This window comes from Malurus melanocephalus, unplaced genomic scaffold (assembly GCF_030028575.1).
Source record: "Malurus melanocephalus ecotype Western Australia unplaced genomic scaffold, MMel_1.1 scaffold_616, whole genome shotgun sequence".
NCBI classification, from domain to species: domain Eukaryota; kingdom Metazoa; phylum Chordata; class Aves; order Passeriformes; family Maluridae; genus Malurus; species Malurus melanocephalus.
The window spans coordinates 43,195-70,307 of NW_026623848.1; the positions used below are offsets into that span (position 1 = coordinate 43,195).

General features: G+C 66.7%; 4 protein-coding genes across 4 annotated transcripts in view; 1 reads left to right on the forward strand and 3 right to left on the reverse strand.

The window, feature by feature from the left end:
- Positions 1–27,113, forward strand: part of RPL38 (ribosomal protein L38) — a 135,662-nt gene that overhangs the window by 32,933 nt on the left and 75,616 nt on the right. The gene's annotated exons all lie outside the window — the stretch shown is intronic.
- On the reverse strand, positions 245–2,130 carry CPSF4L (cleavage and polyadenylation specific factor 4 like). Its single transcript, XM_057383226.1, has 6 exons — positions 2,028–2,130; positions 1,566–1,715; positions 1,226–1,378; positions 987–1,080; positions 616–658; positions 245–505 (listed from the first exon to the last, which is right to left on the reverse strand). The coding sequence occupies exons 1-6, from the start codon at positions 2,128–2,130 to the stop codon at positions 245–247; spliced, it is 804 nt and encodes a 267-aa protein (XP_057239209.1).
- On the reverse strand, positions 5,224–11,681 carry CDC42EP4 (CDC42 effector protein 4). Its single transcript, XM_057383202.1, has 2 exons — positions 11,596–11,681; positions 5,224–6,606 (listed from the first exon to the last, which is right to left on the reverse strand). The coding sequence occupies exon 2, from the start codon at positions 6,510–6,512 to the stop codon at positions 5,577–5,579; it is 936 nt and encodes a 311-aa protein (XP_057239185.1). The 5' UTR covers positions 6,513–6,606; positions 11,596–11,681; the 3' UTR covers positions 5,224–5,576.
- The window catches only part of SDK2 (sidekick cell adhesion molecule 2), a 45,210-nt gene continuing 34,417 nt past the window's right edge, over positions 16,321–27,113 (reverse strand). Inside the window, exons 21-45 of the mRNA XM_057383213.1 lie at positions 26,919–27,110; positions 26,709–26,830; positions 26,487–26,596; positions 26,211–26,361; positions 25,768–26,005; positions 25,565–25,680; positions 25,239–25,428; positions 25,022–25,120; positions 24,588–24,782; positions 24,309–24,510; positions 23,997–24,100; positions 23,822–23,892; positions 23,553–23,688; positions 23,225–23,281; positions 22,929–23,030; positions 22,730–22,845; positions 21,654–21,840; positions 21,202–21,339; positions 20,974–21,135; positions 20,738–20,863; positions 20,352–20,516; positions 19,966–20,106; positions 19,306–19,444; positions 18,876–19,002; positions 16,321–17,614 (exon numbers count right to left, since the gene is read on the reverse strand). Of these exons, the coding sequence (XP_057239196.1) occupies positions 17,258–17,614; positions 18,876–19,002; positions 19,306–19,444; positions 19,966–20,106; positions 20,352–20,516; positions 20,738–20,863; positions 20,974–21,135; positions 21,202–21,339; positions 21,654–21,840; positions 22,730–22,845; positions 22,929–23,030; positions 23,225–23,281; positions 23,553–23,688; positions 23,822–23,892; positions 23,997–24,100; positions 24,309–24,510; positions 24,588–24,782; positions 25,022–25,120; positions 25,239–25,428; positions 25,565–25,680; positions 25,768–26,005; positions 26,211–26,361; positions 26,487–26,596; positions 26,709–26,830; positions 26,919–27,110 (3,743 nt within the window). The 3' untranslated portion in view covers positions 16,321–17,257. The remainder of the gene's footprint in view (positions 17,615–18,875; positions 19,003–19,305; positions 19,445–19,965; positions 20,107–20,351; positions 20,517–20,737; positions 20,864–20,973; positions 21,136–21,201; positions 21,340–21,653; positions 21,841–22,729; positions 22,846–22,928; positions 23,031–23,224; positions 23,282–23,552; positions 23,689–23,821; positions 23,893–23,996; positions 24,101–24,308; positions 24,511–24,587; positions 24,783–25,021; positions 25,121–25,238; positions 25,429–25,564; positions 25,681–25,767; positions 26,006–26,210; positions 26,362–26,486; positions 26,597–26,708; positions 26,831–26,918; positions 27,111–27,113) is intronic.

The window sequence follows — 27,113 nt, forward strand, 5'->3', positions numbered from 1 at the left end:
CATTTTGACCCCAATTCCGATGGAGTGGGATCATGGAAACAGCAACCCAACTGCACCAAACCTCTGACCCGGAGGGATTTGTTGTTCCCAGGGTTCTCCCACTGGTTATTATCACTCAAATCCCTTCCCCTGTGGTCAGGTTATTTCAATCCCACAATATCCTTCCTTCCCAGCCCAGCTCCAGGGGCAGGCCATGTTAACACGGGGGAAAGGCACATTTCCAGTCCAGGAGGCTGTTCTGGGATCACTGGGAATCCCCACACCACCTCTCCAAGGTGAGATCCCTGCTCCCAGCCCTCCCACTCCCAAAATCTCTCACCTTGGAGCAGGTTCCTCCTTCCAGCAGGTTCTGTGTGCTCGGGGGGCAGCCCTCGGTGTCCCACAGAGGAGCTGCCAGCTGCTGGGTGACACGTGTGGGTGGTTCCTTGGGTGGCACATCCTCACCTCCCCTCTCCTCTCCAGCAGCCAGATCCCGCTGTAGCAGCCCCCATGGACACCCAGCTTCCTGTGGGGCAGAAATGGGGCAGGAAAGGGGGCAGTTGGCAGCTCCTGTCCCCCAGGAGCTGGGGGGCAGCTGGGGCAGCACCCCCGTGGGTACAGAGAAAACGGCTTCACCTTGGCTGGGTCGGTGCTGCTGGTCATCAGCCCGGCCTTGAGGCTGGAAGGGACACACAGGACACACAGTTATCCCCTGTGGTGGCCCCAGATCCTCCCGAGGATCCCACAGCCCCTCAGGGATGTCCTGGAGCTCCCACAGCCCCTCAGGGATGTCCTGGAGTTCCCACAGCCCCTCAGGGATGTCCCACAGCCATCTCCGTGGGGACCAGGGCTGTCCCCTACCCACCCACCGTTGACCCTCAGCTCTGAGGTTTGGTGAATTCAGACCCTTGGGGTCCTTGTCCCTGACTCTGCAAGGCCACAGCCACCTCAGAGAGGGGACATTCCCCCCGTCCCCAGCCCCGTCCCAAGCCCTGCCCGGTACTTACTGCACAAATTTGCACTTGGGTCCCTCGGGGCAGAAGCCCACCAGGTARTTGGAGCACATCACCCTCCTCGTGTGTTTGTACTTGCACAGGGGACCTGCCAGGCACAGGGGACATTTATAAGGACACGGCATCGCACCGGGATTGTTCTGCCTTCCCGGCAGCCCCGAGCCCAAATCCCCACCGGGTCCGTGGGGTCCCCCTGCCCTCCCAGCCCCGTCCCCGTCCCTGTCCCAGCTCACCGCGCCTGCAGAAGCCGCGGTCGTACCAGGGACAGCCCACGGTGCTGGCGGTGCCATCGACGTGCGGGAAGGGACAGTCCTTGTTGCTGCACTCGCCTGCGGGAGGAGCGGGGGCACATCGGGGACAGCGCCCGCCAAACGCAACGGGAATCGCTCGAGGAGGGGCAGGAGGGGACAAACGGGAGCGCCCGTGACACTGACCCCGGCCGGGTGACAGTGACACTTCTTCCCGCAGTCGGGAGGTGGCATCAGCCCCTTGCTCCAGGCCAGACCCGAGGGATGGCAGCGGCTCCCGGAGGGGCGGGCAGAGGCTCCCCGAGCTCCCCGGCCCCGCACCTACCGAACCGGGAGTAGAAATAGCACTCGGGCACCCTGGCGGTGTCGTGGTCGTGCAGAAAGTCGCAGCTGTCGCCTCTCCTGCAGAGCCCTCGCAGCCAGTGCTTGCACACCGCGGGCTTGGCCCCWCCGCGCCCGGCCGGACCCTGCGCTCCTGGGGACACGCGTGTCACAGCCGGCCTGTCCCCGCAGCCCTGTCCGCAGCCACCTGGGGACAGCTTCACTGCCACCGCCGTGCTGCGAGCACGGCGACATTGGGGACACTGACACCCCCTGAGGGAGCAGCGCCCCGAACCACCCAGGGGTGGCGGTGGGTGCAAGAACCCCAAGAGCTCCCGCAGCCCTGTCCCCCTCCCCAAATGCCACAGCCCTGTCCCCCTCCCAAAATGCCACAGCCCTGTCCCCCTCCCAAAATGCCACAGCCCTGTCCCCCTCCCAAAATGCCACAGCCCTGTCCCCGACTCACCGTCCACCCCCGCCAAGGGCAGGGACCGAGCTCCTCGCTGCTGCTCGGCCTCAGCCTCCGAGTCAAAGCTGATCTTCTCCACACCAGCCACCAGCTCCTGCATGGTCCCTGCTCCGGGAAGAGCCCGCTCCGCCCGGCACCGGCAGGGAAAGAGGCGAGGAAAGAGGCAGGGAAAGAAGCAGGGAAGCTCAGCTCCCAGGGGCTGGCAGGGACACTCCCCAAGGAAAACACAGCTCTCCCAGGGGAGCACCACGCTCTGGAGGTCCCTGCAGCCACCCTGGGCCCCAGCAGCACAAAAAAAAACCCCTCCTATTCCTCCTGCTGCTCCCCAGGCAGCCCCGGAGTGCTGCATTTAGAGAGGGGAGCTGCCCACATCTGATCCCAATTTGCAGCCCCCATTGCCTGGTGCCGCAGCTGAGGAGCTCAGYCCCGGGCCCCAGCCAGCCCCTCTCAGCCTCCCTGCTCCCACATCTGCTTCTCCTCCAGGAAAAGCAGCTGGGGCTGCTGTGAGCTGGGTTAACCCCTCATTTCAGGGCCTTAAATGGAGCCAAACGCGGTTAAAATGCTGGGATTGAGCGTTCCGATAGCACGGGGTGTGATTTGGCGTGCTCTGGGTGCTTTGAGCATCACTCCGTGCACAGCAGCACCAGCTCTCCAGTGCCTGGCTGGACAGACCCCAGCCCTGAGCTCCTGGAAGGGTCAGAGCAGGACAGACCCCAGCCCTGGGCTCCTGGAAGGGTCAGAGCAGGACAGACCCCAGCCCTGAGCTCCTGGAAGGGTCAGAGCAAGGACAGACCCCAGCCCTGAGCTCCTGGAATGGGTCACAGCAGGACAGACCCCAGCCCTGGGCTCCTGGAAGGGTCAGAGCAGGACAGACCCCAGCTCTGGGCTCCGGGAAGGGTCAGAGCAGGACAGACCCCAGCCCTGGGCTCCTGGGAAGGATCACACCTTTCATCCCGATAAATCATAAAATCATGGAATGTTTTTTGCTGGAAGGGTCCTTAAAGCCCGCCTTGTTCCACGGGCAGGGACATTTCTACTGGGCTGCCCAGAGGCCGCTCCCATCCCTGATTTTGGGCTTTCCCAGGTGCCAGGCTGCAGTGGCACATTCTGGGCATGACCACGATCCCATCCCATCCCAGAGAGCCCCTGGATTTATCCCAACGCTCCATCCCCTCCATCCCCTCCGTCACGCGGCTCCCGCGGCCACGCTCAGCGCCCGGGGCGCCGTGGGCTGACACGGCCGATGGAGCCCTGCTCCCATTCTGTCACTCGGCATCAAACCACTGGACCAGCAGGGCCAGAGCGCTGCCCGTGGGTGCTGCAGGGTGCTGGGCACCCCGGGGATGTGCCAAAGGTGTCACCGTGCCCATGGAGGGTTTGGGGATGTTTGGGTGCAGCCGGCACTGGCGGTGCTGGTGTCACTCCCCTAGTGACAGAACAGTGGCTGTCCCTGTCCCCGCTCCCTCCCGGTGTTCAAGAGCCATCCCCTGTCCCGAGGAGCGGGGCCGTGTCCCAGCTGAGCCCAGCACAGCCCCGCACACTCTTTCTGCCCCATCAGCTCGCGGCACCGCGGCGCTGCCAAGCCCGAGCCCGGAGCCGACAGGCGTCACAAAGATCAGGGCGGCCGAGTGACGGTGGCAGGCGGCCCGTGAAGGGTCAGCCCAGGGCTGCTCCCCGCCCCACAGCCCCGGGGAGCGAGGGGGACAAAGCCCAGGGACAGAGCCTCACCCTCCACAGCATCCCTAAGGGACAGGAGCAGCCAGGTGTCCCCCAGCAGCCTGGTGACCTCCAGGTGACAGCAGCAGCATCAGGTGGTGGACACGGGACCCTGGCAGAGGGCAGAGGGGCACGGTGACCGGGGCAGAGGCAGCCTGGTGAGCTCACAGGCTCCAGCTGCAGCTGCTGTTGTTCTCCTGTCCCAGACAATGGCCCAATGTCCCCTGCCCGGGATGACAGGACAGGACCCCATTGTGTCCCCRCTGTGGCACAGCCTTTGCCCGCTCCCCTGGCTTCTCCAGGGAGATCCATTTGGGAGGACAGRGGCATCCAGCCCCTCCCAGGGCTGGGACATGTTGAGGGGGATAAATCATTCCCTCTGTCCAGTGAGCAGAGCCTGGCCAGTGCTCCACGCTCTCCACCCGCTCAGGGAAGGGCTGTGGGGCCGTTCCTGGCACTTTGCCCCTCTCAGCCCAGTCCATCTGCGGGCCTGGAGCGGGCAGTCGCTCCCAGCACTGGCAGAGCCCCATTTCAGCATGGCTGAGCTGTGGGAAGCTGGCTGTGGGATGGGATGGGATCACCCGGGGCCACAACAGCCCCACGGGGCCGGGAACCCCCAGGGCAGCCCTTGGCCCCAAACCCGTGAGAGCAGGGACAGCCAGTCCTGCCCCCAGCGCCGTCCCCTCCTCCCCCTGGCCACGAGCAGGGCTGGGGGAGGACAGGGCAGCGCTGGCACAGCCATCCCTTGGCAGGAGCCGCCTGGCCAGAGGGTCCCAGCCCSGAGCCAGATCCGGCCAGCAGGAGCTCTCCCGCTTCCTCAGGACACGGGCAGAGAAAGCTCGGCCRCCGCAGGTGCCCAGCCCGCGGCCAGGAGCAGCGCCAGGGACGGGCAGCCGAGGTGGAGGCAGCAGAACGGGGCTGGGGCTGGCAGCAGCACAGGGCTACTGGTCCTGCGTGGGCAGCAGGTCCCCCCGGTGTCACCCCACAGGAACTCAGGCCACCGCGGTCACTACCAGTTCCTTTATTCCTTGCATTTTACATACACGGTATAAAACCTCCTGCTCCAGCCGCCTGCTCCCGGCACCGCCCAGCCCCACAGAACACAGGAATTCCCGGCTCTGGGGGCTTCCAGGGGCTCCTCCCACAGGGGACAGAGCCACACGTCCATCACCATCCCCAGGGCTGGCTGGGGGCATCCCTGCGACCCCCAGCCTGGTTGGAGGGTCAGGAATGTGGGATGGATCCATCCTTTCATCCATCTGAGGGATGGGGAGCGAGCACCCGCCACGGCACTGGGGATGGAGGCTCTTGGTCTGCAGAAAGTCCCCAAAAAWCCCAGGAGGCTGGAGCTGCCCACAGTCCTGGGCCACCTCTGAGCTCCAGAGCCAAGCTCTTCCTCGTGGGAGATCTTTCCTCAGTTAAAACCAAAAGAGAGTAGAGAAAGGTAAGTACAAATCAGAAAACAGTAGAAACTGTATGGTGGAAAATAGATATATATTACTAAAGGGGCTAGAACTCCAAAGGCTCGTCTTGTCGGGTCCTAAATCGCTTTACAYGGGCAGGGGGCAGGAGAAAGGAGCTAATATCCAAAGTCCAACAGAAAGAACTGAAATCGAGTCTGCTTCCCCCTCCCAGGAAGTGCTGGAGCTCTCCAGGGGCCGAGAGGTGTGAGGAGCACCCCCAGCCCCAAGAGCAGAGCGCTGTCCTGCTGCAGCAGGGGAGGGGGAACGAGGGAGCAGTGGAGTCTTCCCCAGTGCCACCATCGGGGTGTTCAGCCCCGTGTCCGAGCAGCCTCAGCGAGATCCAGAGCCTGGGCTCGGCCGCCCGCCTTTATACCCGGATCTCGTCATCGTCTTCRTCGGCGAACGAGAACTCCTTGTCGGGGCGTTTCGGGGGCGCCCCGCGTTGGCTCGGGGGCCTGGGCACGGGGCTGCGCTCCTCGGGCCCCGAGGTGCAGCTGGAGGCCGGACTGCTGTCCCTGGGGCTGCGGCCACCGGCGCCGCGGGCTGGGCTCTGGCCGGGCGGGGCCACCAGCGGGGACCCGGGCGGGGCGGGCTCGCCATCCTCCTCCTCCTCCTCGCGGCTCTCCTCTGCGTCGGGGTCCTCGTCCTGCTCCCACTGATCCTTATCCATGATGCTCAGCACGTCSCCGAGCATGGAGGGCCCCAGGTCGATGTGGAAGGACATGATGGACTCGGCGTGCTTCAAGCCCGCCCCGCCCTTGGCCACCACCACGGGCAGGTCCGTGATGTCCCCGAAGTCGTGTTCGTCCAAGCCGGGGCTCAGCGGCCCCGCGGCCGCCCCGTTCGGGCGCTGCTGCTCTTCGGGGCTCATCTCCTCAGGCAGCTTCTTCACAGGGCTGGAGGAGAGGCTCTTGGGCAGCTGCCCCGCGCTCCTGTCCACGTCCTTCTCGTTGAGCTGGGGCAGGGACACGGCGTTCTTGACGAAGAGCGCCGAGTCCCGCAGCGAGCCCAGCATGTCCCGCCGGTCCCCGCGCGTCACCGACTGCGAGCGCTTGCTGCTGCGGAAGCGGCGGGACAGCAGCCCGGGCTTGGAGGCGCCCGGCTCCTCTCCCACCTCCGGCACCGGCTCCCCGGCCTTGCTGGTGAGGAACGAGGTGTCCCCRAAGGCGTCCCCGGCGCGCCCCACGTGCATGGTGTGGCGGAAGTCCCCCAGGGGCGCGCTGATCATCTCGGCCGTCAGGTCGGCCCTGGAGCGGCGCTTGGAGTGCGCAGAGTTGGACACGAGYTGCTTGAGGATGGGCATGGTGGCGGCCGGGGGAGGATGAGCCGCTCTGGGTGCTCGCTCACACCTGCGGCTCCACGGAYGGGGTCCCGCCGGCGTCACGGATGGGTCACTCCTAGGGGACAGYAGGGAGGGACACGGTCAGGCTTTGGGCACCAGATTTCAGCTTGCCAAGCGGCAAAATGTGCCCCTGTGCCCGCCAGCTGCGAATGGGCTCCATGCAGGGCATCCCTCTCAAACCCCCCGAGCCCCCCAAACCCCCCGAGCCGGTCCCAGACCCATCCCCGGAACAAAGAGAACTGCAGGAGAAACACCTGGGCACAGAAATCCTTCAGGGTGATCCCTGACCCCGTGCCYCACRTGAATGGGCACCAYGGGCACCCACCGTCCCCTCCTGCTGCAGCCCCAGCTCTCCGGAGCGGGGCACGGCAGCTCCAGCCTCCGCGAACCGCACGCTGAGAGGATGCCTGGGATTTTTTATTTTTTTTTTCTTTTTTTAATTGGAAGAAAGCGGGGAGGAGCAGACGCCAGGAGGAATTGGAAACAGACGGCAGGAAGTGTGYGAGGAGGGCGTAGAGCCCCCGGGAGGCACCGCCAGCCGAGCAGGGGGACGGGGGGACCACGATGGGGACCCCTTCGTGCTTGGCGGGTTGGGGACACGGGGACAAAGCTTTGCTGCCACCCTGGAGCCCCCCAGAGCCCTCCCCGGAGCTGAATCCATACGAGACCACCCCCACCCCCTCCGGCCGGGCCATCGTCACTGCTGTGACTCAGAGGTGACAGAAATGACCAGACTGTGGCTGACCAGAACGGGAACGGTCACGTTACTCCTTCCCTCGGCCACCTCGGGGCCACCAACCGACCTGTGCAGCCCGGCGCCCGCAGCCAGGCAGGAGGGGACAAGGACGGCGACAATGTCCCCGCATCCCGTGGCGCCAGGCAGCCCCAGGTGGTCCCGGGAGAGGCTGCCGGGGAGGAAGGGCCGGTGGCCACCCCCTTCCTCCCGCCGCGCCCCTTCACACGCACACGGGGAAGGGACGGACGTGTCCTCGGGGGGAGCCTCGGGGCGGATCCGCGTCCCCCCCGCTGCCCACCCAGCCCCAGGGTGCAGCTGGACAGTCCCACAGCTCCCAGCGATGGTCCCAGCACAGCCCAGTCCTGCCCGGCTGGACACCAGCAGGAGCCACAGCACCCRCCCCACAGCTCCCAGCATGGCGAGGGCGCGGCTCCAGCCCCCTTCCCTCCCCAAAGCCACGCTGTGACWCCCCGCTGTCCCCCACGGGACCTCAGGCAGGCCGTGTCCGGGCAGGATGGACTCTGGCCCCACGCTGGGGCAAAGTCCCGCTGCCCAACCCTTCCGTGCACGGCTCCCGGATGGGCCCGGCCAGGCAGGGCAGGAATGCCCGTGGCACGGCTCTGGTGGCACATGGCCACCACCCTGCCCAGCCCTGAGCAGGATCCCACCCACCAGGGAGCCCCCTCGGCGGGACAAACACCCGGGGCTGTGTTTGCACATGGAGGAGCCCCCAGCTCGCCCCCAGCAGCTCGGGGAAGCCACCAAGCAGCCACACCCCCTTCCCTGCATATCACACCGGGAACTGCGGCAATTCCTTCCCCCTCAGCCCATCCCAGCAGCTCGCTGGACCCCGCTCCCTGCCCGGGATCTCCCGGCCGGGTCTGTGTGCATGGCACCAACGCTTCCCCCTTCCAGCGTCTCCTTCCAGGCCGGCATTCCTGCAGCCTTTGGTTTCCCATAAAACAAACACTCCCGGCGAGCTCCCCAGCTGGGCCAGGCAACCGTGCTGCTGATTTAGGCCATCTGGGGACTGTCCCTCCCTTGTATTTAGATTTCGGGGCCAAGTTCAGCATTTGTGAGATACTTTGCGAGCCGCGGCAGAGGGGCCGCCGGGAGGTTGGAGCGGGACCGGCCGGGCCAGCAGCGCTCCATCACCGTCACAGCCCCCGAGCCAGCACCGTGGCCCCCTCCCCTCARTGCTCCAGCCCACAGAGCTGCTCACAGCAGCCAAAATCTGCCCCCATTCCTCAGTGTCCCTCCCAGCTCGCCCCGAGAGGCGATGGCAGCACAGAGGGACGCTGCTGCCCGTGCTGCCCACACAGCCCGGCCCAGGGGAGCTGGACACAGAGCCCTTTTCTCCTCCTCTCGCYCGGGGAGAGCAGATCCTGTGACATTCCCGGCGCTTTCACAAAGGAAACCAGGCCAGGGAGGCATCGGCGGCGCTGCCTTTCCAGGCACCTMGCAGGGGGAGCTGCTGGTAACCCGAGAGACTGCGCAGGCACCTGGCAGCACTGCCCATCCCGGGGCAGTGAGCCCAGAGCACAGCCGAGCCCCAGCAGGGCTTTGGGGCGAGGGAGAGGGGACAGGACCTGCACTCACAGCTCGAGGACAAGAGGGATGACTGGTACTGACGGCTCGGTGCTGCTGCCCAGCTGCCCTCTGAGCCTTTTGGGGTCACAGCCCCCGAGGAGCGGGACCCTGAGGTGCCCAGGGACACAACTGTCCCCATAAATGAATGTCTGCTGTAGGACAGGGCAACCTGAGCAGAACTGGGACAGCCCTGGCCAGGCCCAYGTGCCCCGATGGTGCAGCCTTCCCACGGGATCCCCGTTCCGTCCTCTTCATCCCATCCTGCTCAGCTTCAGGCACCCGTGGGGCCCGGAGTGAAAGTGGCTCAGAGAAGGAGGCCACTGAATGAGTTCACAGAGGAGAAACACCGAGTCCAGCCACGCTCCCGTGCATCCTGCCCCCAGCTCGTCCCGCTCACAGCCTGGGAAAGCCAAGCTGGGAAAGCCAAGCTGGGAAAGCCAAGCTGGGAAAGCCAAGCTGGGAAAGCCTCCTGGCCGGCCCAGCCGGCTCCAAACGAGCTCCCCAGCTTTGCCGTGCAGAGCCCCCCAGGCAGCACCCCGAGATCACAGGATGCTCTCCCCGCCCTGCCGCTGCTGGGGCCGGGGCTGTGCCGGACCGGTCGGGTCCCCCACGCTGCCCAGGGCCAGGGAGAGCCCACACACGGGACAGGGAGGCCACCCCAGCCCCGCTTTCGGGATCAGCCCCTCGGGGATCCTTTGATCCTTTGATGTTGGAGCCCGGCAGACAGCAGCTGGAGACAGGGCACGGATCACACCCTGCCACCGCCGGCCCAGGAGGGGACCCAGCCGCTGTCACACCCTCGCTCGGGCTCCCCAGCGAGTCTTCCCAGGGCCTGGGGGCAGACGGTCCTGTCGGCGCCCCGGTGACCGCCTCCACCCCRGCGCGGTGACAGGTCTGGTCCTGTCCCTGGCACCGGGACGCCGCTGGGATGCACGGAGCAGCCTCTGGAAGGGGAAAAGCCGCTGCCAGCGAGCATCAGAGCCGGGAATGGAGAGATGGCATACGGGGCGGGAGGAGAAGCTCGGCTCTCGCCAGGGCTCTCGGCACGGAGATCAGCACCGGGCTGGGAACTCACCGCCAGTGCCAAAAACAGAGAAGCGCTCCCCGAGGGACTGCCAACAGGCGGGAGGTAGCCAGAGTTCAGCAAGGAACTATTGGCAGGACACGCCAGAACACGCACAGGACCATAAATCCTCCAGCTCCGGGGCCACGAACCGGCCCGCGGCTCTGCAGGGCCACGAGGGGACCTTTCCGGGGGGGAAAGGTTATCTCCTCGCTGGTTATGGCTCTGTCTCTTGCAACAGCGGATGCCGGGGCCGAGCAGAGCTCCCGACCTGCGCCGGGCTCCGAATTCCTGCGGTTTCGCTGGGGTGGACGGGAAGTAAACAGGCAGACTTCCCACAGCGCGGCCGCGGCTCGCTACCTGCCGGGGGCCCGCAGCCCGCAGCCGGCCCGCTCGGGGGGCCCACGGCGGCTGTGAGCGCTCAGGACAAAACCRGCGAACAAAGGAGAGACCGGCACGGTCAGCACAACGCCGGCGGCAGCGGGGCTGGCGCTGGGGGCCGGGGAGGGAGCCCCGCGGCGGCTCAGCTGGGCCGGGGGAGGCTGCCCCGGGGRTGGGGGCTCACACCAGGCTCGCTCTGCACCCCCAGACCCACACACASCGAGCCTYCTCGGCGCTAAACCGCCCCTGGAGYCGCTCCACGGTTTCCGAGGGAKCTGCGTCCGAAACAGATTTGTTTACTGCGTGCCCGGCTGGGGAGCGAGCCCTGTCCTGGGTGCAGAGATCGCACGCTGTGCCTCAGTTTCCCCCCAGAGCCCATTAACGATCCCTTTAGAACAGCTCTCCTGCTCTATAGATCCCARCTCCCTTTGGAACAGCCTTCCTGATCCATAGATTCGGCGCTTGGAAACATCCATACTTCACGCTGCTGCTGCCGCCGGGGTCAAACCGGGGCGGCGTGGGACGAGTCCAGCGCCTCACGAACGCTCGCTGCCCACCGACCCCCGGTTCCACGGGCACCGGAGCGGGTCTGGGAGCCAGTCCCGTGCCCGGSGCTGGCAGAGCCGGGCGGGTCCCTCTGTCCGGGGCGCCCGTGGGAGCGGCGTGTGCCGCCCAGGAGACGGGMGCAGGGCGGAGGGMRGGCAGCGCTSAGCCGGGACCCYGAGCCCTGTCCGGGGCCACCGGGGRAYGAACGGGACGGGGATTTCGGGCGGMTCTGACTCAGCACCCGCCAGCGCCCAGTCCCGGCCAGCCCCGGGGTGCCGCTGGACCCGCTCCAGCGCGGCGAGGATCCACCTTCCCGAAACGGGCCGCGGGCAGTCACCGCCCCGGCACCGCTCCGGCCACCGCCACCCCCGCGCGGGGCTCGGCGGAGCCGCGGGCACCGATCGCCGATCGCCGCTGGGGCGGGGTGAGCCGGCCCGGTGCCCCGCGCTGGGCAAACAGCGCTCCGCATCCTGTTAACCCCTTCTCCCTCCCGAGCCGCGCACCGGCCCCGCGATCCGGCGGGGAATGAGGCGGGGGGKCCCGGCCGCCCCTCTGCCCGGTACCGGAGCGCGGCAGCGCCGGGGACCCCGCCCGCCCGCCGGACAATAGCCGAGCCCGGCGCGGAGAGCTCCCCACACCTCGGGACGAGCCGGGCCGGAGCCGGCCAAGCGGAGCTGGGTCCCGCCGGGCCGCCGCGACCCCCGGAGCCCCCGCTGTCCCCCCCGTACCTGCTCGCCCGGGCCCCGCCGCCGCCGCCGGTCCATGGCCGCGCCGCGCCGGAACGGAGCGCCCCCCCCCGCCCGGCGATGACATCATCGCCCCGCCCGGGCCAATGGCACAGCGCCACGTCACGGGGCGGTCCCACGCCCTCCGTTCAAACCCGAGTGGGGTGGGGGGGGTGGGACCCTTGTCCCCATCCCGGGGGTCCCGGGGGATGGGGGGACACGAGAGGGGTCACGAGTGGGGGATCGGCACCTCCCGGGGGATGGAGGGATCAGCGGGGGCGGGGGTCCGCAGGTCCCTTCTCTCCGGGGGGCACGGGTGGGGTCCCCGSAGGCAGAGCACGGAGCTGGCCGCACCCCTGGCAGAGCGGCGGGGTTGAGGTGCTGGTGGRTGACCGACTCTAATTAATTAAGGAGAATTAAGAACCGCGCTTACACTCCAGGAGGAGGCCGCATCAGCCCCAGGAAAGCAGCGATGTCCTCGTTCCCTTGGTGACAGTGACACCCACGAGGCTGCACCCACATCYCTCCCCTGTCCCCATCCCCCTGTCCCCAGCCAGTTCCACTGCTCGATCCCTTTTGGGGGGCCGTGGGGTCCCTCCTGGCTGTGCTGGGTTGGGTGGGCGGTGGCCGGAGCTCCATGAACACCCCAGACCTCCAGCGCTGGTGTTGGTTCCGAGCCCCACAGCCCCAGGGATGGATCCCACGGCCACCCCGGCCCTCGGCCCTGGCCGTGAATTCCATGATCATCCCCACCCCACTGACAGTGGGCTGAAAGGGAGAGTGCTGGGCTGCACAGCCGCGAGCGGGGATTAAGACAAGACCTTTGTGGGAGAAAAGGGGCGGGAGAGCCGAGATTATCCCGAACCTGCCTAATGCAGCGTTTCTTGGTTATTCCGGAGCATCTGGCGTCTCTGTGGAGGGAGGCAGGGTGGGGTGCAGGGAGGTGGCGAGTGGGGATGCTCTGCCCATGCCACCCTTGGGGTGTCGGGTGCTGGGACACGGCGCTGTGATGTCCTGAGGTTTCTCATGCCACTGGTTGTGACAGCAGGGGGTGGGCAGTACCGGGCACTGGSATGGCTCATCTGGGGCTGACACTGCTGGCACTTCCCTCCGTGGGAAGGGAAGTGGTGYAACCACGGAACTGGCACCCCGGCGGGCAGTGAGGGCCAGCGTGGCACTGCGGAGATGCTGCGATTGGCACCCAGGGTACAGCCTCTGCCCCCAGGCCGGGGGCAGCACTGTCCAGCTCTGTCCAGAACCATCCTGCTCATGCCTGTGTCTCCATCCTGGGCTCTGCCGCTTCCTCCAGTGCCGTTTTCACAGCCCACTTTACTGRCAAATTTTATTTTCCTTGCTTTCCATAGAGGGAAACTGAGGCCAGAGGCAAAGCCCCCGGCCCGTGGTTGAGCAGGGGGCTCCTGGGATCCATCGCTGGGGTTTAGTGGGTGAGGAAGAAGAGGAGGAAGGTTTACCACAGCCCCCACCGGCAGCTCGACCCACTCACGTGGAGACAAAGTGTGTGTTCGAAGGCTGGTGGGACGCCTCACCTGACGCTGTCATGGGAGCGTGGAGATGGCTGAGACAGCGCAGTCAGGAGGGATTAACATCAGCCGGCTGGTGGGAGCCGCCGGGAAGGCTCCCGCGGGCTGGCCTGGCTGCGGCTGGGAAGAGCAGGCACCCACTCGACTTGAAAAACTGCCTGGGAGAGACGCGCCCCCTCCCCTTTCCCCTTTCCCCGCCGAGCCGCGGGGCTGCCGCCGGCCCGGGGGAGGCGAGGTCGGGGAGCCGGGCAGCTCCGGAGCACCGATCGCTCCCGCCCTTCCTCAGCCRTCGCCGGCTCCTTTCGCTGCTTCTCAGCAGCTTTTGAAAGCAGAGAAGAAGAAAAGAAAAGGCTTGAAAAGCACTTTGAAAAGCAGGGCAGGGAGAAGCGCCCGAGTTCCCGGCAGCCCCATCCCCTCCTGCTGCCAGCGCCTGCCAGCTTTGTCTGCCGAGCCTGCGGGGAGCTTTCCCTGAGCCCCAGTGCTGGGGATCACTGTYGGACACCCCAGGGTGCCGCAACAAAGCGGTGCCCCCTCAGCCTCCCCCGAATCCCTCCAGCCCCTCAGCGCTGGCTGCTGCCAGAAATCTCCCGTARCCCCCCAGACCCCCACCCACAGCCGGGGGTTGGTCCCATTCCCACGCCGTTCACCCAGGGGTGAGCAGTTACCCAGCTAAGCCTGGCCTAGAACGCTCTGCCCGCTCCCTGCTGGCACCCAGGGGTGCCCGGGTGGGAACCGGGACGAGCTGGGTGCAGGGGGAGCCGGACGTGGGCTGGTTCTGTGCGCAGCCTCCCTCCTTTCCCGGCTGGAACACCCTCCCGGACTCCCCCAAACCCAGAGCCCCCCAGGAACCCTCACCTGGATGCACCACAGCCCCCTCAGCCTCTCCCAGGACAGCTGGCTTTCCAGGCTGCAACAAGGTGCCATTTAAGGTCCTTTCCAACCCAAACCATTCCGTGATCCCACCTGSAGCGTGGCTTCTGCGTGGAGAGCCCTGTCCTGGCACAGGGACAGGGACAGGGGGCACAGAGCCGGCTCTGTCCTCTCCGCCGCTCTCCTCTCCTGCCACCCCCATCTGAGGATGCGCCGAGTCCCGTCTGGCCCCCGGGGTGGCAGCAGGGGCTGTCCCTGTCCCCAAGGCCCAAGGCGAGGGAAAGGTGGGGACACGACACACTTGGCTGTGTCCCAGGAGCTGGCGGGGAGCCGGAGATATCCGGAGGACAGGGAGAGCCCAGGCTGCAGGGCTGCTTGTAAAATAAAGGAATGAAAACAAATCGGAGATTTCAGCCCGGCTTTATCAGTCACAACCCTCGTTTCTGGCACATCAGCATCTCCCCATCACACCTGGAGCAGGGAGAAGCTTCTGCTCCATCACTGCTCCATCCACCCAGCAATGTCTGGGGGTGCAGCACCTCYCTGTGCCCCCCTTTGGCTCTCCCAGCCCTGACAGCCAGGGCTGCTCTGCCCTTGGGAAAACCACAGGCCAGGGAGCAGCGCTCGGGAGAAACGTCAAGGCCAATTTGGTCGGTGAGGACTGATGGGTGCTGACAGCTCACCCTGCCCGGCTGCAGCTCGGAGCAGCCTGGAGAGCCCTGGGGATGGGAGCGGGCAGCCCACAGCTGCCTGGAGGGGCTGGGATGGTGGGAAGGGATCCTGGAAAGAACTGGAAAGCAGAGATGGGACAGAGGTGGCCATGCTCTGTGTCGAGCCTGCCTGGTCCCCAATCCCTCTGTTCCACGGGGAAACTGAGGCAGCCCAGGTGAGCCGGAGCTCTCACGGTGCCGCTGGCAYTCAGCCCGGGGAGCAGAGGCTCACCCTGCCGCGGTGGGATGTGGCATCTCACCCGCTTCCTCGGGCACCGCTTCCCTCGGCCGTGGGAAGCCACGGGCACCAAGGGCTCCTCCCGCCCTGGCCACGCTCCGGCCGCAGCCACGCTCGGGCACGGTGCCAGCCCCAAACCTGCCATCCCTGCCACCCTCCAGCGTGGTGCCAGCCCCAAACCTGCCATCCCTGCCACCCTCCAGCGTGGTGCCAGCCCCAAACCTGCCATCCCTGCCACCCTCCAGCATGGTGCCAGCCCCAAACCCACCGGCCCTGCCACCCTCGGGCACGGTGCCAGCACGGTGCCAGCCCCAAACCCGCCATCCCTGCCACCCTCCAGCGCGGTGCCAGCCCCAAACCCGCCCCAGGTGCGGCCGTGCCCTCCGGCTCCTCGCAGCCAGGAACGAGCGGGGTCAGGCCAGGTGAGCGGGGCCTGGGCTCTGCTCCGCCCCAGAGCGGGGATCCCACACCGATCCCACTGTTCCCCCAAAGGGACACGTGTTTGGGGAGATCAGGGCTCACCCTCCCTGGGAGGAGGGACCRTGGCTCACCCGGGGATCATCCCCGATGCCACGAGTGCCTTGCACATGGAGAAACCCCCGCACGAGGAGCACGAGGAGCATTCCTTGCACAGGGAACTCCCCTGTGCTGCTCGACTCCCCGGACCTGCTCTGCCCCGTGGCTCCGTGTCCCAGCCCGGTGGGAGGAAGGTCCCTCYTGCACAAGCCTGGGGCTGGATTTGTCCAGCCGGACACAGACCCCTCTCTGTCCCGTGTCACTGTCACCACGAGCAGGGTGTCGGGGTCCCTGTGCTGCCTTGGGCTCCAGCTCCCCGTGGGTCACACGAGTCCCAGCTGCCGTGACAGGGACAGTGCAGAGCCCTGGCACCCCCTGGCACGGAGCCAGTGCTTTGCCAGCGCCGTGGGCAGCGGAGCCATCCCCACCCCAAACCCCCGGGGGGGACAGGTGATGAAACCTGAATGCCTCACCTGGATTTTCCTGCCCGGCCTGAAGGGCAGAACGAGAGAGGSCGGCTGGGAACCAGCCCAGGAGCCATCACCAGTGCCAGGGCTGCTGCTGGCAGTGCCCCGAGTGACAGCACAGCGGGGCCACCTCCCTTCTTCCCGTCCCTCCACCCCATTTCCCAGCAGCTCCAGACCCCACTGGGATGGGAACACGCAGGACACGGCCACSCCAGCCCCTGCACCCTTCTGGGCTCTGTCCAGCACCTCTGGCACGCCTTGCCCAGGTCCCTCCTGGGTGCCACAGGGCTGACACAAGCCCAATGGGGCAGCAGGACACGCGGACACTTCCCCCTGGCCCTTTCTCGGGCAGAGCAAGGTGACAGAAAGGGACACGCAGATCCTCAGGCTGTTTATTGGCATCTCCCTCGGCTCAGCCGGGCTGGTGCTGCCTCACCCATAGGCACTGCAGGGGCCTGGCTGTGCAGAGACCCCAAAACAGCCAAAGCCAGGGACCCCCCGGGCATCAACACCCCCAAATGCACTCAGGCCTCTGCACAAAACCCCGTTAAAGTCCCAAACCACCAGAAAAACCAAGGGGAGGCTCCAATCGCCCCGTGCGAGTCCTCACCAGAGCCCCCGAGGTGCAAAATGAGGGGGGATTGAGCACCACGTGCACCCCGCCGGGGCTCTCCTGGGGTTTCAGTCCTGGCTTCTCCTGGGGGACTGTGCTGGGCCAGGCACAAACGAGGGGAGGGGTAAATCATCCCCTGGGATCCTTCCCCCTTCTCCCAAAAGTTGTGGGGTCCAGAGTGGGGGGGTCACGTCCAGAGGTTTTAAGATCAGCAGAGCTCTTCTCGCCCTTCGCAGTCCGGGTTCTCGGTGTCACCACTTGTCCCCGTGTCCTGGGGGTGCCACCCGCGGAGGGGCCGGGGTTTGGCACGGTGGGAGCCCCTCACCCAGCCCCCAGCACCCGCTGCACCCCGGCGAGTCCAGCAGCAGGTCCAGGGCGGCCCCCGAGGGTGCCAAGGGCGGTGTCAGTGCCCCCTGCCCCACCTGGTCCRAGGAGTCCGGGACACAGAAGCTTTGGCCAAGGAGGGGACCGGGGTGTGCTCCCCAGCTCCAGGGACAGCGTGTGGCATCCATCTCCAGAGAGAAAGCAGAAAACCCCCGGAGCTGGGGCTGCTCCCCTTCCTCCTCCTCCTCCTCCTCTTCTCCCCCTCGCTGCTTTTTCCTTTTCTCTCAATTTCTTGGGGCTTTTTTTTTTTTCTTTTTTTTTCTCTCCTTTTTTTTATTTTCCTAATTTCTCCCCCCCCTCTCCTCTTTTTCTCTTCTGTTTAAATATCAAACGAAAGAGGAAAACCCAGCGATGGGGGCTCTGGAGCCGGGGGCCAGGCTGCTGGGCGGGCGGTACAGGGTCCCGGGCTGGCTGCTGGGGGCATTGCCGGGGGTCTGGGGGGTGGGAGTCCTGCTGGCTTTGGGGCGGAACAAGCTGCCCTGCTGCGTGGAGGTGCTGTTGGACAGCGGGGTGTGGTCGGGCTCGCCCGAATCGCTCTCGGTGTAGCTGTAAGCCTGCGCCCGGGAGATGCCCTTCTGCTGCCGCCGCCACGAGTTGTAGTAGGTGGGGTCGCTGATGTAGTGGTTGACGAAGGAATGCGCCTTCTGGTGAGCCGGGTCCACCTCGTACTCGCTGTCACTGCCCTGAAAAACACCGGGGGGAAGGTGGTGAGGAGGGGGCATCGCCCAGCAGCACCAAAATTCAGCGGGGTCGGGCTSTGATCCCATAAAGGACGAGCAGAACGGCCCCAAGCTGCGCCAGGGGAGTTCGGGACAGCAGCAGGAATTTATTTCCCCATGGAAAGAGCGGTCTGGCCTTGGCAGAGGCTGCCCAGGGAGGTTTGGAGAGCCCAAGGAAGGGCTGGAGGTGGCACGGGGGACAGGGTGGGAATCGGGCACAGCTCGGTCTCGGTGATCTCAAAGGTTTTTTCCAGCCTCAACGACCCTGTGATTTCAGTGATTTTCCAGTGATTTCCCGGTGATTTCCCAGTGATTTCCCGGTGATTTCCCGCTGCCCTTTTGGGAATGCTGGCCAGCACATCCCCAAAGTATTTAAAGTCTGGGACGGCTGCAGCATCACCGGGGGGTTTCTGCCTCTTGCCGAAACAAAATAAAGCCTCGTACAAAAGGTTCGCGAGCGCTGCCGAGGCCGCGATGCCCGCGGGMTGGCGGGGAGGGTGTTTTTGGACTSTGCCGGTAATTGGATTCAGCTTCTCCGGCGGCGCACAAAGGGCCCATTGAGGGCGGTGGGAACTGCCCCGCGCCAGCGCCAGCTCCCGCAGCTCTTCACAGCTCCTCAAAAGCCACTCGAGCCCCGCTCGGGCCGCGGCGAGGAAACAAGGAAACAGCCGGTGCGGGCAGAGAAGGGGGGAGCTCTGGGCACGGTTCCCTCCTGCTCAGGGACATTTTTCTGCCCGTCAGCCTCGCAGATGCCGCCCAGGTTCCATCCCGGGGTGATGCTCCCGCGGCCTCCCCGGGGCTCCGCGCTCCTGCCCGGCCACAGCTGCCCGCGGCCCCGGGACAAGACAAAAGTGGCATTTTGTGGAGTTGGCAGAGGCGCGGATGTTGCCACCAGCGACCGGGCAGCGGGACAGCCTCAGACCACGCTGACCCCCCGTCCCCCCCCGCAGTGTCACATCCCCCGCAGTGTCACATCCCCCGCAGTGTCACATCCCCCGCAGTGTCACATCCCCCGCACACAGGCCGGGGGCTGTGCCAGCTTCGCCCCGGCTCCGTGCCACGAAATCACAGGGATGCTGCTGCCTCCACAGCGGGACGGGGCAGGAGCAGCAGCGCTGTTCCCAAATGTGCCCTCGTGGCGGGCAGAGCRAGGGGCTGATGCTCAGGGAGGGTCCCGGCACGCTCCATCCCGCCCCAGGTCCCCGTGGGCAGCCCCGGGGGTCACCTGGGAGTCGGAGACCTCGGAGGGTTTCTCGGTCAGGCTGCTGCTCTCGGCGGGGATCAGATCGTTGTACTTGGTCACGTCCTCGTCCGAGTAGTGCAGGCTGCCGGGGCTGGGCCGGGGTGGGGACCTCGGGGACAGCCAGGTGGGAGGGAGGTCAGCGTGTGTCCCCTCCCCTCGGGGCTGGGCCGCTTGGGGACAACYCCAGCGGACCCCTGGGGATGGCTCAGGAACCGCCCTCGGCCGTGCCAACCCCTCCCGAGAGCCCCGAYCCCACTGTCAGGGAGCCCCAAACTYTCAGGGGGACACTGGGCAGGTCAGGGTCACCCCGGCCCGGATCCACGCTATTCCCGTGCCCCGATGGAGCAGGGATGGCCACGATGACCCCGAACGCTGTCCCTGCCCGGGGAGAGCGCTGTGCCCGGGTCCGTACCGGGTGTAGATGCCGTTCTTCCGGCAGAAGGAATTCTTGACGGAGAGGCGGCGGTTGTTGAGCTCCAGGGCGGGGAAGCTGCCCTCATCCAGGCTCACCATCTCGCCGTGGCTCAGCGCGGCCGCCTTGGAGCTGTTCCCTGGGGGATGGGATGCTCAGCCTCCCCCTGCCCCTCCCCAGCGGGCTCAGCACAGCGAGGGGGGCTGGGGATGGCCCCGGGGGAACTGTGCTGGCTCCAGAGTGACCTGGGGACAGCCAGGAGGTGCCAGCTGTGCCCGGCCCGGCCTGGCTGAGCCCCCTGCCCTGCCCCAGAGCCCCCAGCTCCCCACTCCGGGCTGTTTGTTTAACGAGGAGCTCTGGATTTTCCCCACAATCTGAGCCCTTGACAGAGCTAAGAAAACAGAGCTGTGTTTGGCTAATCCCAGCGACCTCTGCGAGCCCCCGGGGCGGCCCTGCCTCCGCAGCTGTCTGCGGAACAAGTCCTTCGTTTCATCCTGAGCTCTCTGGGAAGCCCCGGCATCGTTAGCGGGTGTCACTGGTTCCCAATGCAGGGGGGAAGGGAAGCTCCCACTGCTCCACTCAGACCCCCAAAAGGCTCGCACGGGATCAGAGCTGGCACCTGGAGGGTCCTGTCACCACCCACCACGTTCCCTCCCTCACCTGAGTCCGACTTCTTGGAGTATTTCTTGCTCTGGCCGCGGATGATGAGCACGAAGACGAGGAGGAGGATGAAGATGAGCCCCACCAGGGCGATGACCACCAGGAACCACCACTCCTCRTAGAATGGGTTGGTTTTCTGGGCTGGGGCACAGCAGGGAGGGTCAGAAGGAGAATGGGAACAGGCTCAGGGGGCAACCAGTCTGGATAGGGACACCCCTCTGCAGAGTATGGGGTCACTGGGGGAGCTTTGTGAGAGCTGGACCCACGGGAAAGGGGGATAACAGAGGGTTTTGGGATCGGGGGCTCTGCAGGAGCCAGGACAGGGTGTCAGTGATGGCCAYGAGAACASRGYGACAGCACAGGGGGCAGAATCCCCRGGAACACACCTGACACGGACGGGGAGGGCGTGCTGGGGGTCCCGTAGCCGTAGTCGTTGACGGCGATGACACGGAAGTCGTAGCTGACCCCCTGCTTGAGGATGTCCATGCTGAAGGTGTAGGAKGTCACCTCCTTGGGGATGTCTTTGATGAGGATGTCCCAGAGCCCCTCATCTGCAAGAGACAAGCAGGATGGGAGGGGAGGGCTGGTTCTGCAGGGTGAGGACTGCTGTCCCTCCCAGCACCTCCAGCTGCCGCCCTTTCCTCATGGATCAGCACACGGACAACACCACAGGCACCAGCTCCTAATCCCCAGCCCGGCTGAGCACTGCCAGCCTCAGTTTCCCCTCCCCAGAGCCCTGGGGTGTGGCTGGAGAGCAGAGCAGCTGCGGTACCTGAGGGCCGGGCCTCGATGACGTATCTGGTGATGGGCCCTTGGCCGGGGTCGCCGCTGGTCCAGTGGATGGTGATGGCCGAGCCGTAGCGGGAGATGAAGGGCTCTCCAGGGGGCCCAGGGGCACCTGGGGACCAGAGCAGGGCTGGGGCCGGGGGTACAGAGCGGCACAGGGCCGTGCCAGCCCCCACCCCACCTCCTCCTTCACCCCTCGTGTCCCCCCCGTGTCCCCCGTACCCTCCCCGGGCCCCGTGGTGATGTTGGCCTCAACGTCCGGCCCGTAGGCGAAGGTCTTGGCCCGGATTCGGAAGCGGTAGGTGACACCCTCGGCCAGGTCCTTGACCTTCATCCACAGCGGGCTGTTCCCCTTCACRTCCACCGTCACGATCTTGCTGACACCTGCGGGGACGGAGGCTGAGCCGGGTCCCGCCGAGCCCTCCCCGCTCCCCCCGGCCATGGCCTCACCATCCACGGGCGTGCAGGGCTCGTAGACCAGCCTGTAGCCCTCGAGCACGCCGTTGGGCAGCGGCGGTGGCTCCCAGGACACGTTGACAGAGGTGGTGGTCAGCTCGCTGAAGCGGATGGAGCCGGGAGCGCTGGGGGCTGCGAGGGGACAGGGTGGGTCAGCGCTCCCTGCCTCCATCCTAACGCTGACCATCATCCCACATTCCCTCTGCAGCAAAAATTCCATGGGGGAATGATCCCTGATCCTYGTCTCTTCTCCCAAAACTTTCATCCTTCTCAAACCTCAGTTTAAACCTTCATCTCTGTGTGCCCCCACCCTACAAACGCTCTGGGGTGAGCCCTGGGATGTTCTGCTCGGGATTGCGGGATGAAGGGGAACCCTTGGAGCCGGACTCACGGAGACACCTCCCCTGGACCCTGCGGTGCCGGGAGAGCCGTGCCACGGGCCCCACCTGCCTGCTGTGTCCGAGCGTGCACGGGAGCGCTGCGGGGCCCGTCCCCGGCGGCGTTGAAGGCGGCCACGCTGACCCAGTACGAGGTGTAGCCCGTCAGGTTCTTGAGCTTCACGCCGGTCTCGGGCAGGAAAAGGGTCTTGACCCGCGCGCTCTCGTTGTGGCGCTGCTCCTCCCAGAAGTGGATCTGCGGGAGGGGGCGAGGCGTGGATCCCACCCAGCTCGCCTTCCCCGAGCCCTCGCGGTGCCCAAACCCCCCTGCCAGGGCTCACAAGCCCCTGTCCCTGTCCCTGAAAGGAACGGCCTCTCCTCCAGGAGGGCTGCAGGCTGTGCCTGCCGTCCGACACGGCTCAGCATCACCAGAGCGTGCTGAGATCGCCTCCGAGCCGTGCCTGATTCCCGAGGGAGGGGGACACGCTGGAGGAATCGCAATGGATGGGGACAAGGAGGTGTCCAGAGCAYGGGGCTGGGTAGCCCGACTGCATCCCGATGCATCCCAACAGTGTCCTGGCCCCATCCCGGTGCATTCTGACACATCCCGGTGCATCCCGGCTGCATCCTGGCTGCAGCCCGACACATCCCGGTGCACACCGACACATCCCTGTACATCCCAGTGCATCCCGACACATCCCGTCTGCATCCCGGTACATCTCGGTCACATCCCGACACATCCCGGTGCATCCCGGTGCATCCCGACACATCCCGACACATCCCGACACATCCCGGTGCATCCCGTCTGCATCCTGGTACATTCCGGTACATCCTGGCCACATCCCGGTACATCCTGGCCACATCCCGGTACATCCTGGCCACATCCCGGTGCATCCCGACACATCCCGGTACATCCCGGTACATCCTGGCCACATCCCGGTACATCCCGGCGCTTCCCGGTACTTCCCGGCGCATCCCAAAGCCGACGGCGCCATCTGCTGCTCCGCCGCCGCTCGGCACCGGGATGGGACAGCGACATCGCCTCGAGACCCCCGCACCTTCCCGGAATCCCTCCCCAAAGGGGTGCACARCCACCCGCCCCGTGCCCCCAGGAATCCTGCCAGGTCCCGGGTGACAGCAGGTACCTTGTAGCCCTGGATGTCGCCGTTCTGGCTCTCGACAGGGGGTGGCTCCCAGGTGACATCCAGCTGGGTGGCGGTGGCCGCCTGCACGGCCACGTTCTGCGGCGCGCCGGTGGGCACTGTGCCGAGGGAGGGGACAGTGTCACCGGCCGGGGGACGATGTGGGGCTCCAGGACAGCCCCCAGCCCCCGCCAGGACTCACCTGCTTCCCCCACGAACACCTCCTGGGGGGGGCTGGGGGGYCCCTCGCCCACCGCGTTGTACACACTCATCCGGATCTCATAGCGCCGATGCTTGCTCAGGTCTGGGGGGCAAAGGGTGAGTGGGACCCCCACCCTCACAGAGCCCCTCATTGTTGGGGAGAAGGGGATGTCCCCAAGGAGAAACTGGAGGGGACAGGCAGAGGTGTTCCAGCTCAGCCCACGGCGCAGGGACACACAGGGGTGGCAGTGACGGGGACACGGGGGGCAGGGGGGGACACASGGGGTRGTGACTTACTGTCCAGCTCGTACTGGGTGAGGGACACCTCGCTGAGGTTGTGCACGGTGTAGGCAGCTGGGCAGGAGAGCAGGCAGGGGTCAGTGCAGGGCAGGGGTGGGCTCTGGCCACTGAACCCCCGCCCTAACACCACCCCCACCCCAGGGGACCGGGGCTCCCCTGTCCTGGTGCCACAAGGGGGACAGTGACAGTTCCAGGGGRCACAGCCCGGCCCCGGTACCCGGCAGATGCTGCGGAGCACAGGATCCTGCACTGCCCAGATCCCCGCCTGCCACCCCCCGTCACTCCAGCCCCTGTCCCCAGGGCTGGTGGGGCCGTGGGCACTCACAGGGGAGCTCGGCCCAGCTGGCACCGGGGTGGCCGATGCCACGCAGGGCGAAGCCACGCAGGCTGTCRTACACCAGCTCCCGGTAGCGCAGCCGGAATCCCAGCAGGATCCCGTTGATCTTGTCCTCAGCCGGGGGCTGTGAGGGGAAGGAGGGAGGGAGGGAGAGAAGGAAGGCAGTCAAAAGCTGCTCTGATCCAGCGCTCCCTGGAACCCCGAGGTGGCTGTCACTGCCYCGGTGCCACCTCAGGGCAGGGCAGAGGGGACAGTACCTGCCAGCGGATGAGCACCGACGTGGTGGTGTGGGGGGTGATGGAGAGGATGGTGGGAGCCTCCTCGGGGGCTGCGGGGGAGAAGAGAGCGGTGAGGCTGCAGGGATKCCCAGGGCACAGGAGGATTTCCCTGGGCATGGGGGGTACCCCTATTCCTGCCCCAGGAGGTGCTGACCCGCCTGCAGGGTGGTGAGGGACTCGGACTCCTCGCTGTACTCGCTGTCCCCGATGTCGTTCGTCGCCTTCACACGGAACTTGTAGGAGGTGAAGGGTTTCAGCCTGCGGGGAGCAGAGCGGGATGGGGACAGGGTGGACAGAGGGTCAACCCCGAGCCGCCCTCCCTCCTGCCGGGCCATCACTTCCCAGCCTTGCACCAGCGCTTCTCACGGCACGGGGAAAGCGAGGCACGGGCAAAGCGAGGCACGGGGAAAGCGAGGCACGGGGAAAGCACCCAAAGCCACCACCCCCGGTGTCCCCGGCCCCTCACCTGTCCACCACGAAGGCGGTGGCGTTGTGGCTGACCGGGGCGGAGTGCAGGGCCCACTGGCCGTCGGGCAGCTCGCGGCTCTGCACGGTGTAGTAGCGCACGGGGGAGAGGCCGTCGCTGCCCGGCTCCCAGGACAGCAGCACGCTCCGAGCCCGCACCTCCTCCTGCTGCGCCAGCGGCTTCCCGGGGGGCTGCGGCCGGGCTGCGGGAGGCGAGGGGCTGGGAGCACTGCGGGGGCACCCCCGGCTCTCCGCCGCCRCCCGGACCCCCCGTCGTTACCTCTTTTCTCGGTGGTGACCACCAGGGCTTCGGCCGCCTCGCCCCAGCCCTTGCGGGTCTGCGCGGCCACTCGGAACAGGTAGGTGGCCTCGGGCTGGAGGCCGGTGGCCGTGAACTGCCGGGCGCTGGCCTCCAGCACCTCCACGGCRGCCGCGGTCAGCGCCGAGGTGTTGAGGCGGTGGCTGACCTGGTAGGCTGCGGGAAAGGAGCGGGGCGGTGGCGATRGGGAGGGGACATCACCCGGGCCACCCCCTCCATCCAGCCCAGGGGGGTTCACGCCCTGCCAGGGACCAGCTCCGAGCAGGGAGCTCCAGCCCTGAGGGCTCTGAGACGCTCAGGGAGCTGGGGTCTGCTTCCCCATGCCGTTCCCTGCTTCCACACAGGACCCCCGTGTCCCTCTGCAGCAGGTGGCACCCCGGGATGTCCCCACCTACCCAGGATGACGCCGTTGGGAGCTGCTGGCGGCTGCCAGACGAGCCGCACCAGGGTGGTCCTGACTTCGGGAAAGAGGAGCCCCACGGGGGGCCCGGGCACTGCGGGGGGAGAGATGGGGGGTCACCGGGAACGGGGGCAAAGAGCCGGATCCCGTCCCCTGGGAATGGCATTGGGCACCCAGGGGACAGCCCAGCCCAGCCGGGTGCTGTCACCCACCATCATCCAGCGTCCTCTCGAGGGCAGGGGGCCGGCTGGGGACACCGTCGCCCATCCTGGTGAAGGCCAGCACCCGGATCTCGTACAGGGTGTACTTGGCCAGCCCGGTGAGCTGGACACTGCGGGAGGCATTGCCCTCTGCCAGCCAGGACTGGGCACGTCCCTCCGAGCCCTTCTCCTTGTACAGCACCTGCGACACAGCCCGTGTGACCCCGATGGGCACCTGCTCCTGGGGTGGCACCGCTGGGGACCCCAGAGCCCACAGGGTGACTCCCCCCGAGGGGAAGCTGTCCCCAGGCAGGGGCAGGGGACAGGCAGGAGCTCACTTTGTAGCCCAGGATGAGCCCGTTGCGGTCAGCCTCGGGAATGTCATTCCATCGGACCGTCAGGCTGCTCGAGGAGGTGGCCACGGCCGACACATTGCTGGGGCCAGAGGAGGGGACTGGAATGGGGGTGACAGAGAGGGTCAGCGGCCAGACTGGCCGGATTGGCCGGGGTGGGTGCCCATTCCCCAGGTGGGCAGCGGTACCTGACTCCCGGGTGCGTCCCAGCACCGAGGGGCTCCAGGGCCCCGCGCCGATGGCGTTGAAGGCCTGGACCTGCACCYGGTACTCCGTCCACTCCTCCAGATCCTCGATGGTGAACTCCCTCTCCACGCGGTCCCGGATGATGTGGAGCGCCGGCTGCCCCCGCCCGTCTGCCCGTGCGTACCGGATCCTGTATCCCACCGAGTCGGGGTTCCCGTTGTACTCCTGCTCCAGCAGGGGCTGGCACGGACAGGTGTTGTCACCCCTGATGTCCCACAGCACCCCCAGCTCCATCCCTCTGCAGAGACCCCACCGAGTCGGGGTTCCCGTTGTACTCCTGCTCCAGCAGGGGCTGGCACGGACAGCATTGTCACCCCTGATGTCCCACAGCCCCCTCAGCTCCATCCCCCTGCAGAGACCCCCCCGAGTCGTGGGGCCCCCTCACCATCCAGCGCAGCCACAGGCTGGTCTCGCTGGCCGTCCTCAGGGTGACATTGGCAGGGGCCATGTCCGGGGGCGCCTGGAGGGTCTGGATCCTCTGGGAGGGCAGGCTGGGGGGGCTGGTGCCCACAATGTTCACCTGCCGCATGCGGAAACTGAGGCAGGAGAGGASAGGGGGTCACAGGAGGGCTCCAGTCCCCAGGGGGACAGTGTTGGAGGGGTCATGGTGGGGGACAAGAGGGCTCCGTTCCCCCGGGGGTGGCACCGTCCTGGCACTCGCCTGTAGTAGGTGTAGGGCTTCAGGTTGGGCACCTCCATGGAGCGGGTGTCGGGCTCGTTGGCCAGCTGGTGCACCAGCCCCCACTCCTCGGCCTCGCCGTTCTGGCCCACCTGTGGGATGGCAGTGGGGTGAGCTGGCCCCCAAACACCCGAGCTGGCCCCAAAACACCCCCTGAGCTGGCCCCAAAACACCCCCTGAGCCCCTGCCTGAGCCAGCCTGTACCTGTGCCTCCACCTGCCAGCGGGAGATGGAGGTTTTGCCATCGTAACCCGGGCGAAACTGGATGGTGACGGAGCGGGGGCCGATGTTGGAGATGCCCAGGTTGGTGGGGGCACCGGGGAGCTCTGTGGGGACAGGGCAAGGCGGGTGGCACYGACCACTCATCCCCAGCACCACCCGCAGCCCCTGACACCCTAACGCCACCAGGCTCACCTGGGGGCACCCCCGAGGAGATGGTGGACGAGGACACCTGTCCCTGTCCCTTGGASGTCATGGCGGCCACCTCGATGGTGTAGGTGGTGAGGGCGGTGAGGCCGGTGACGCGGTACTCCAGGGTGACGTTGGGCAGGTAGTGTGTCACCCGCGTGTTGGTGCGGTTGTACTCCTCCCACGAGATCCGGTAGCCTG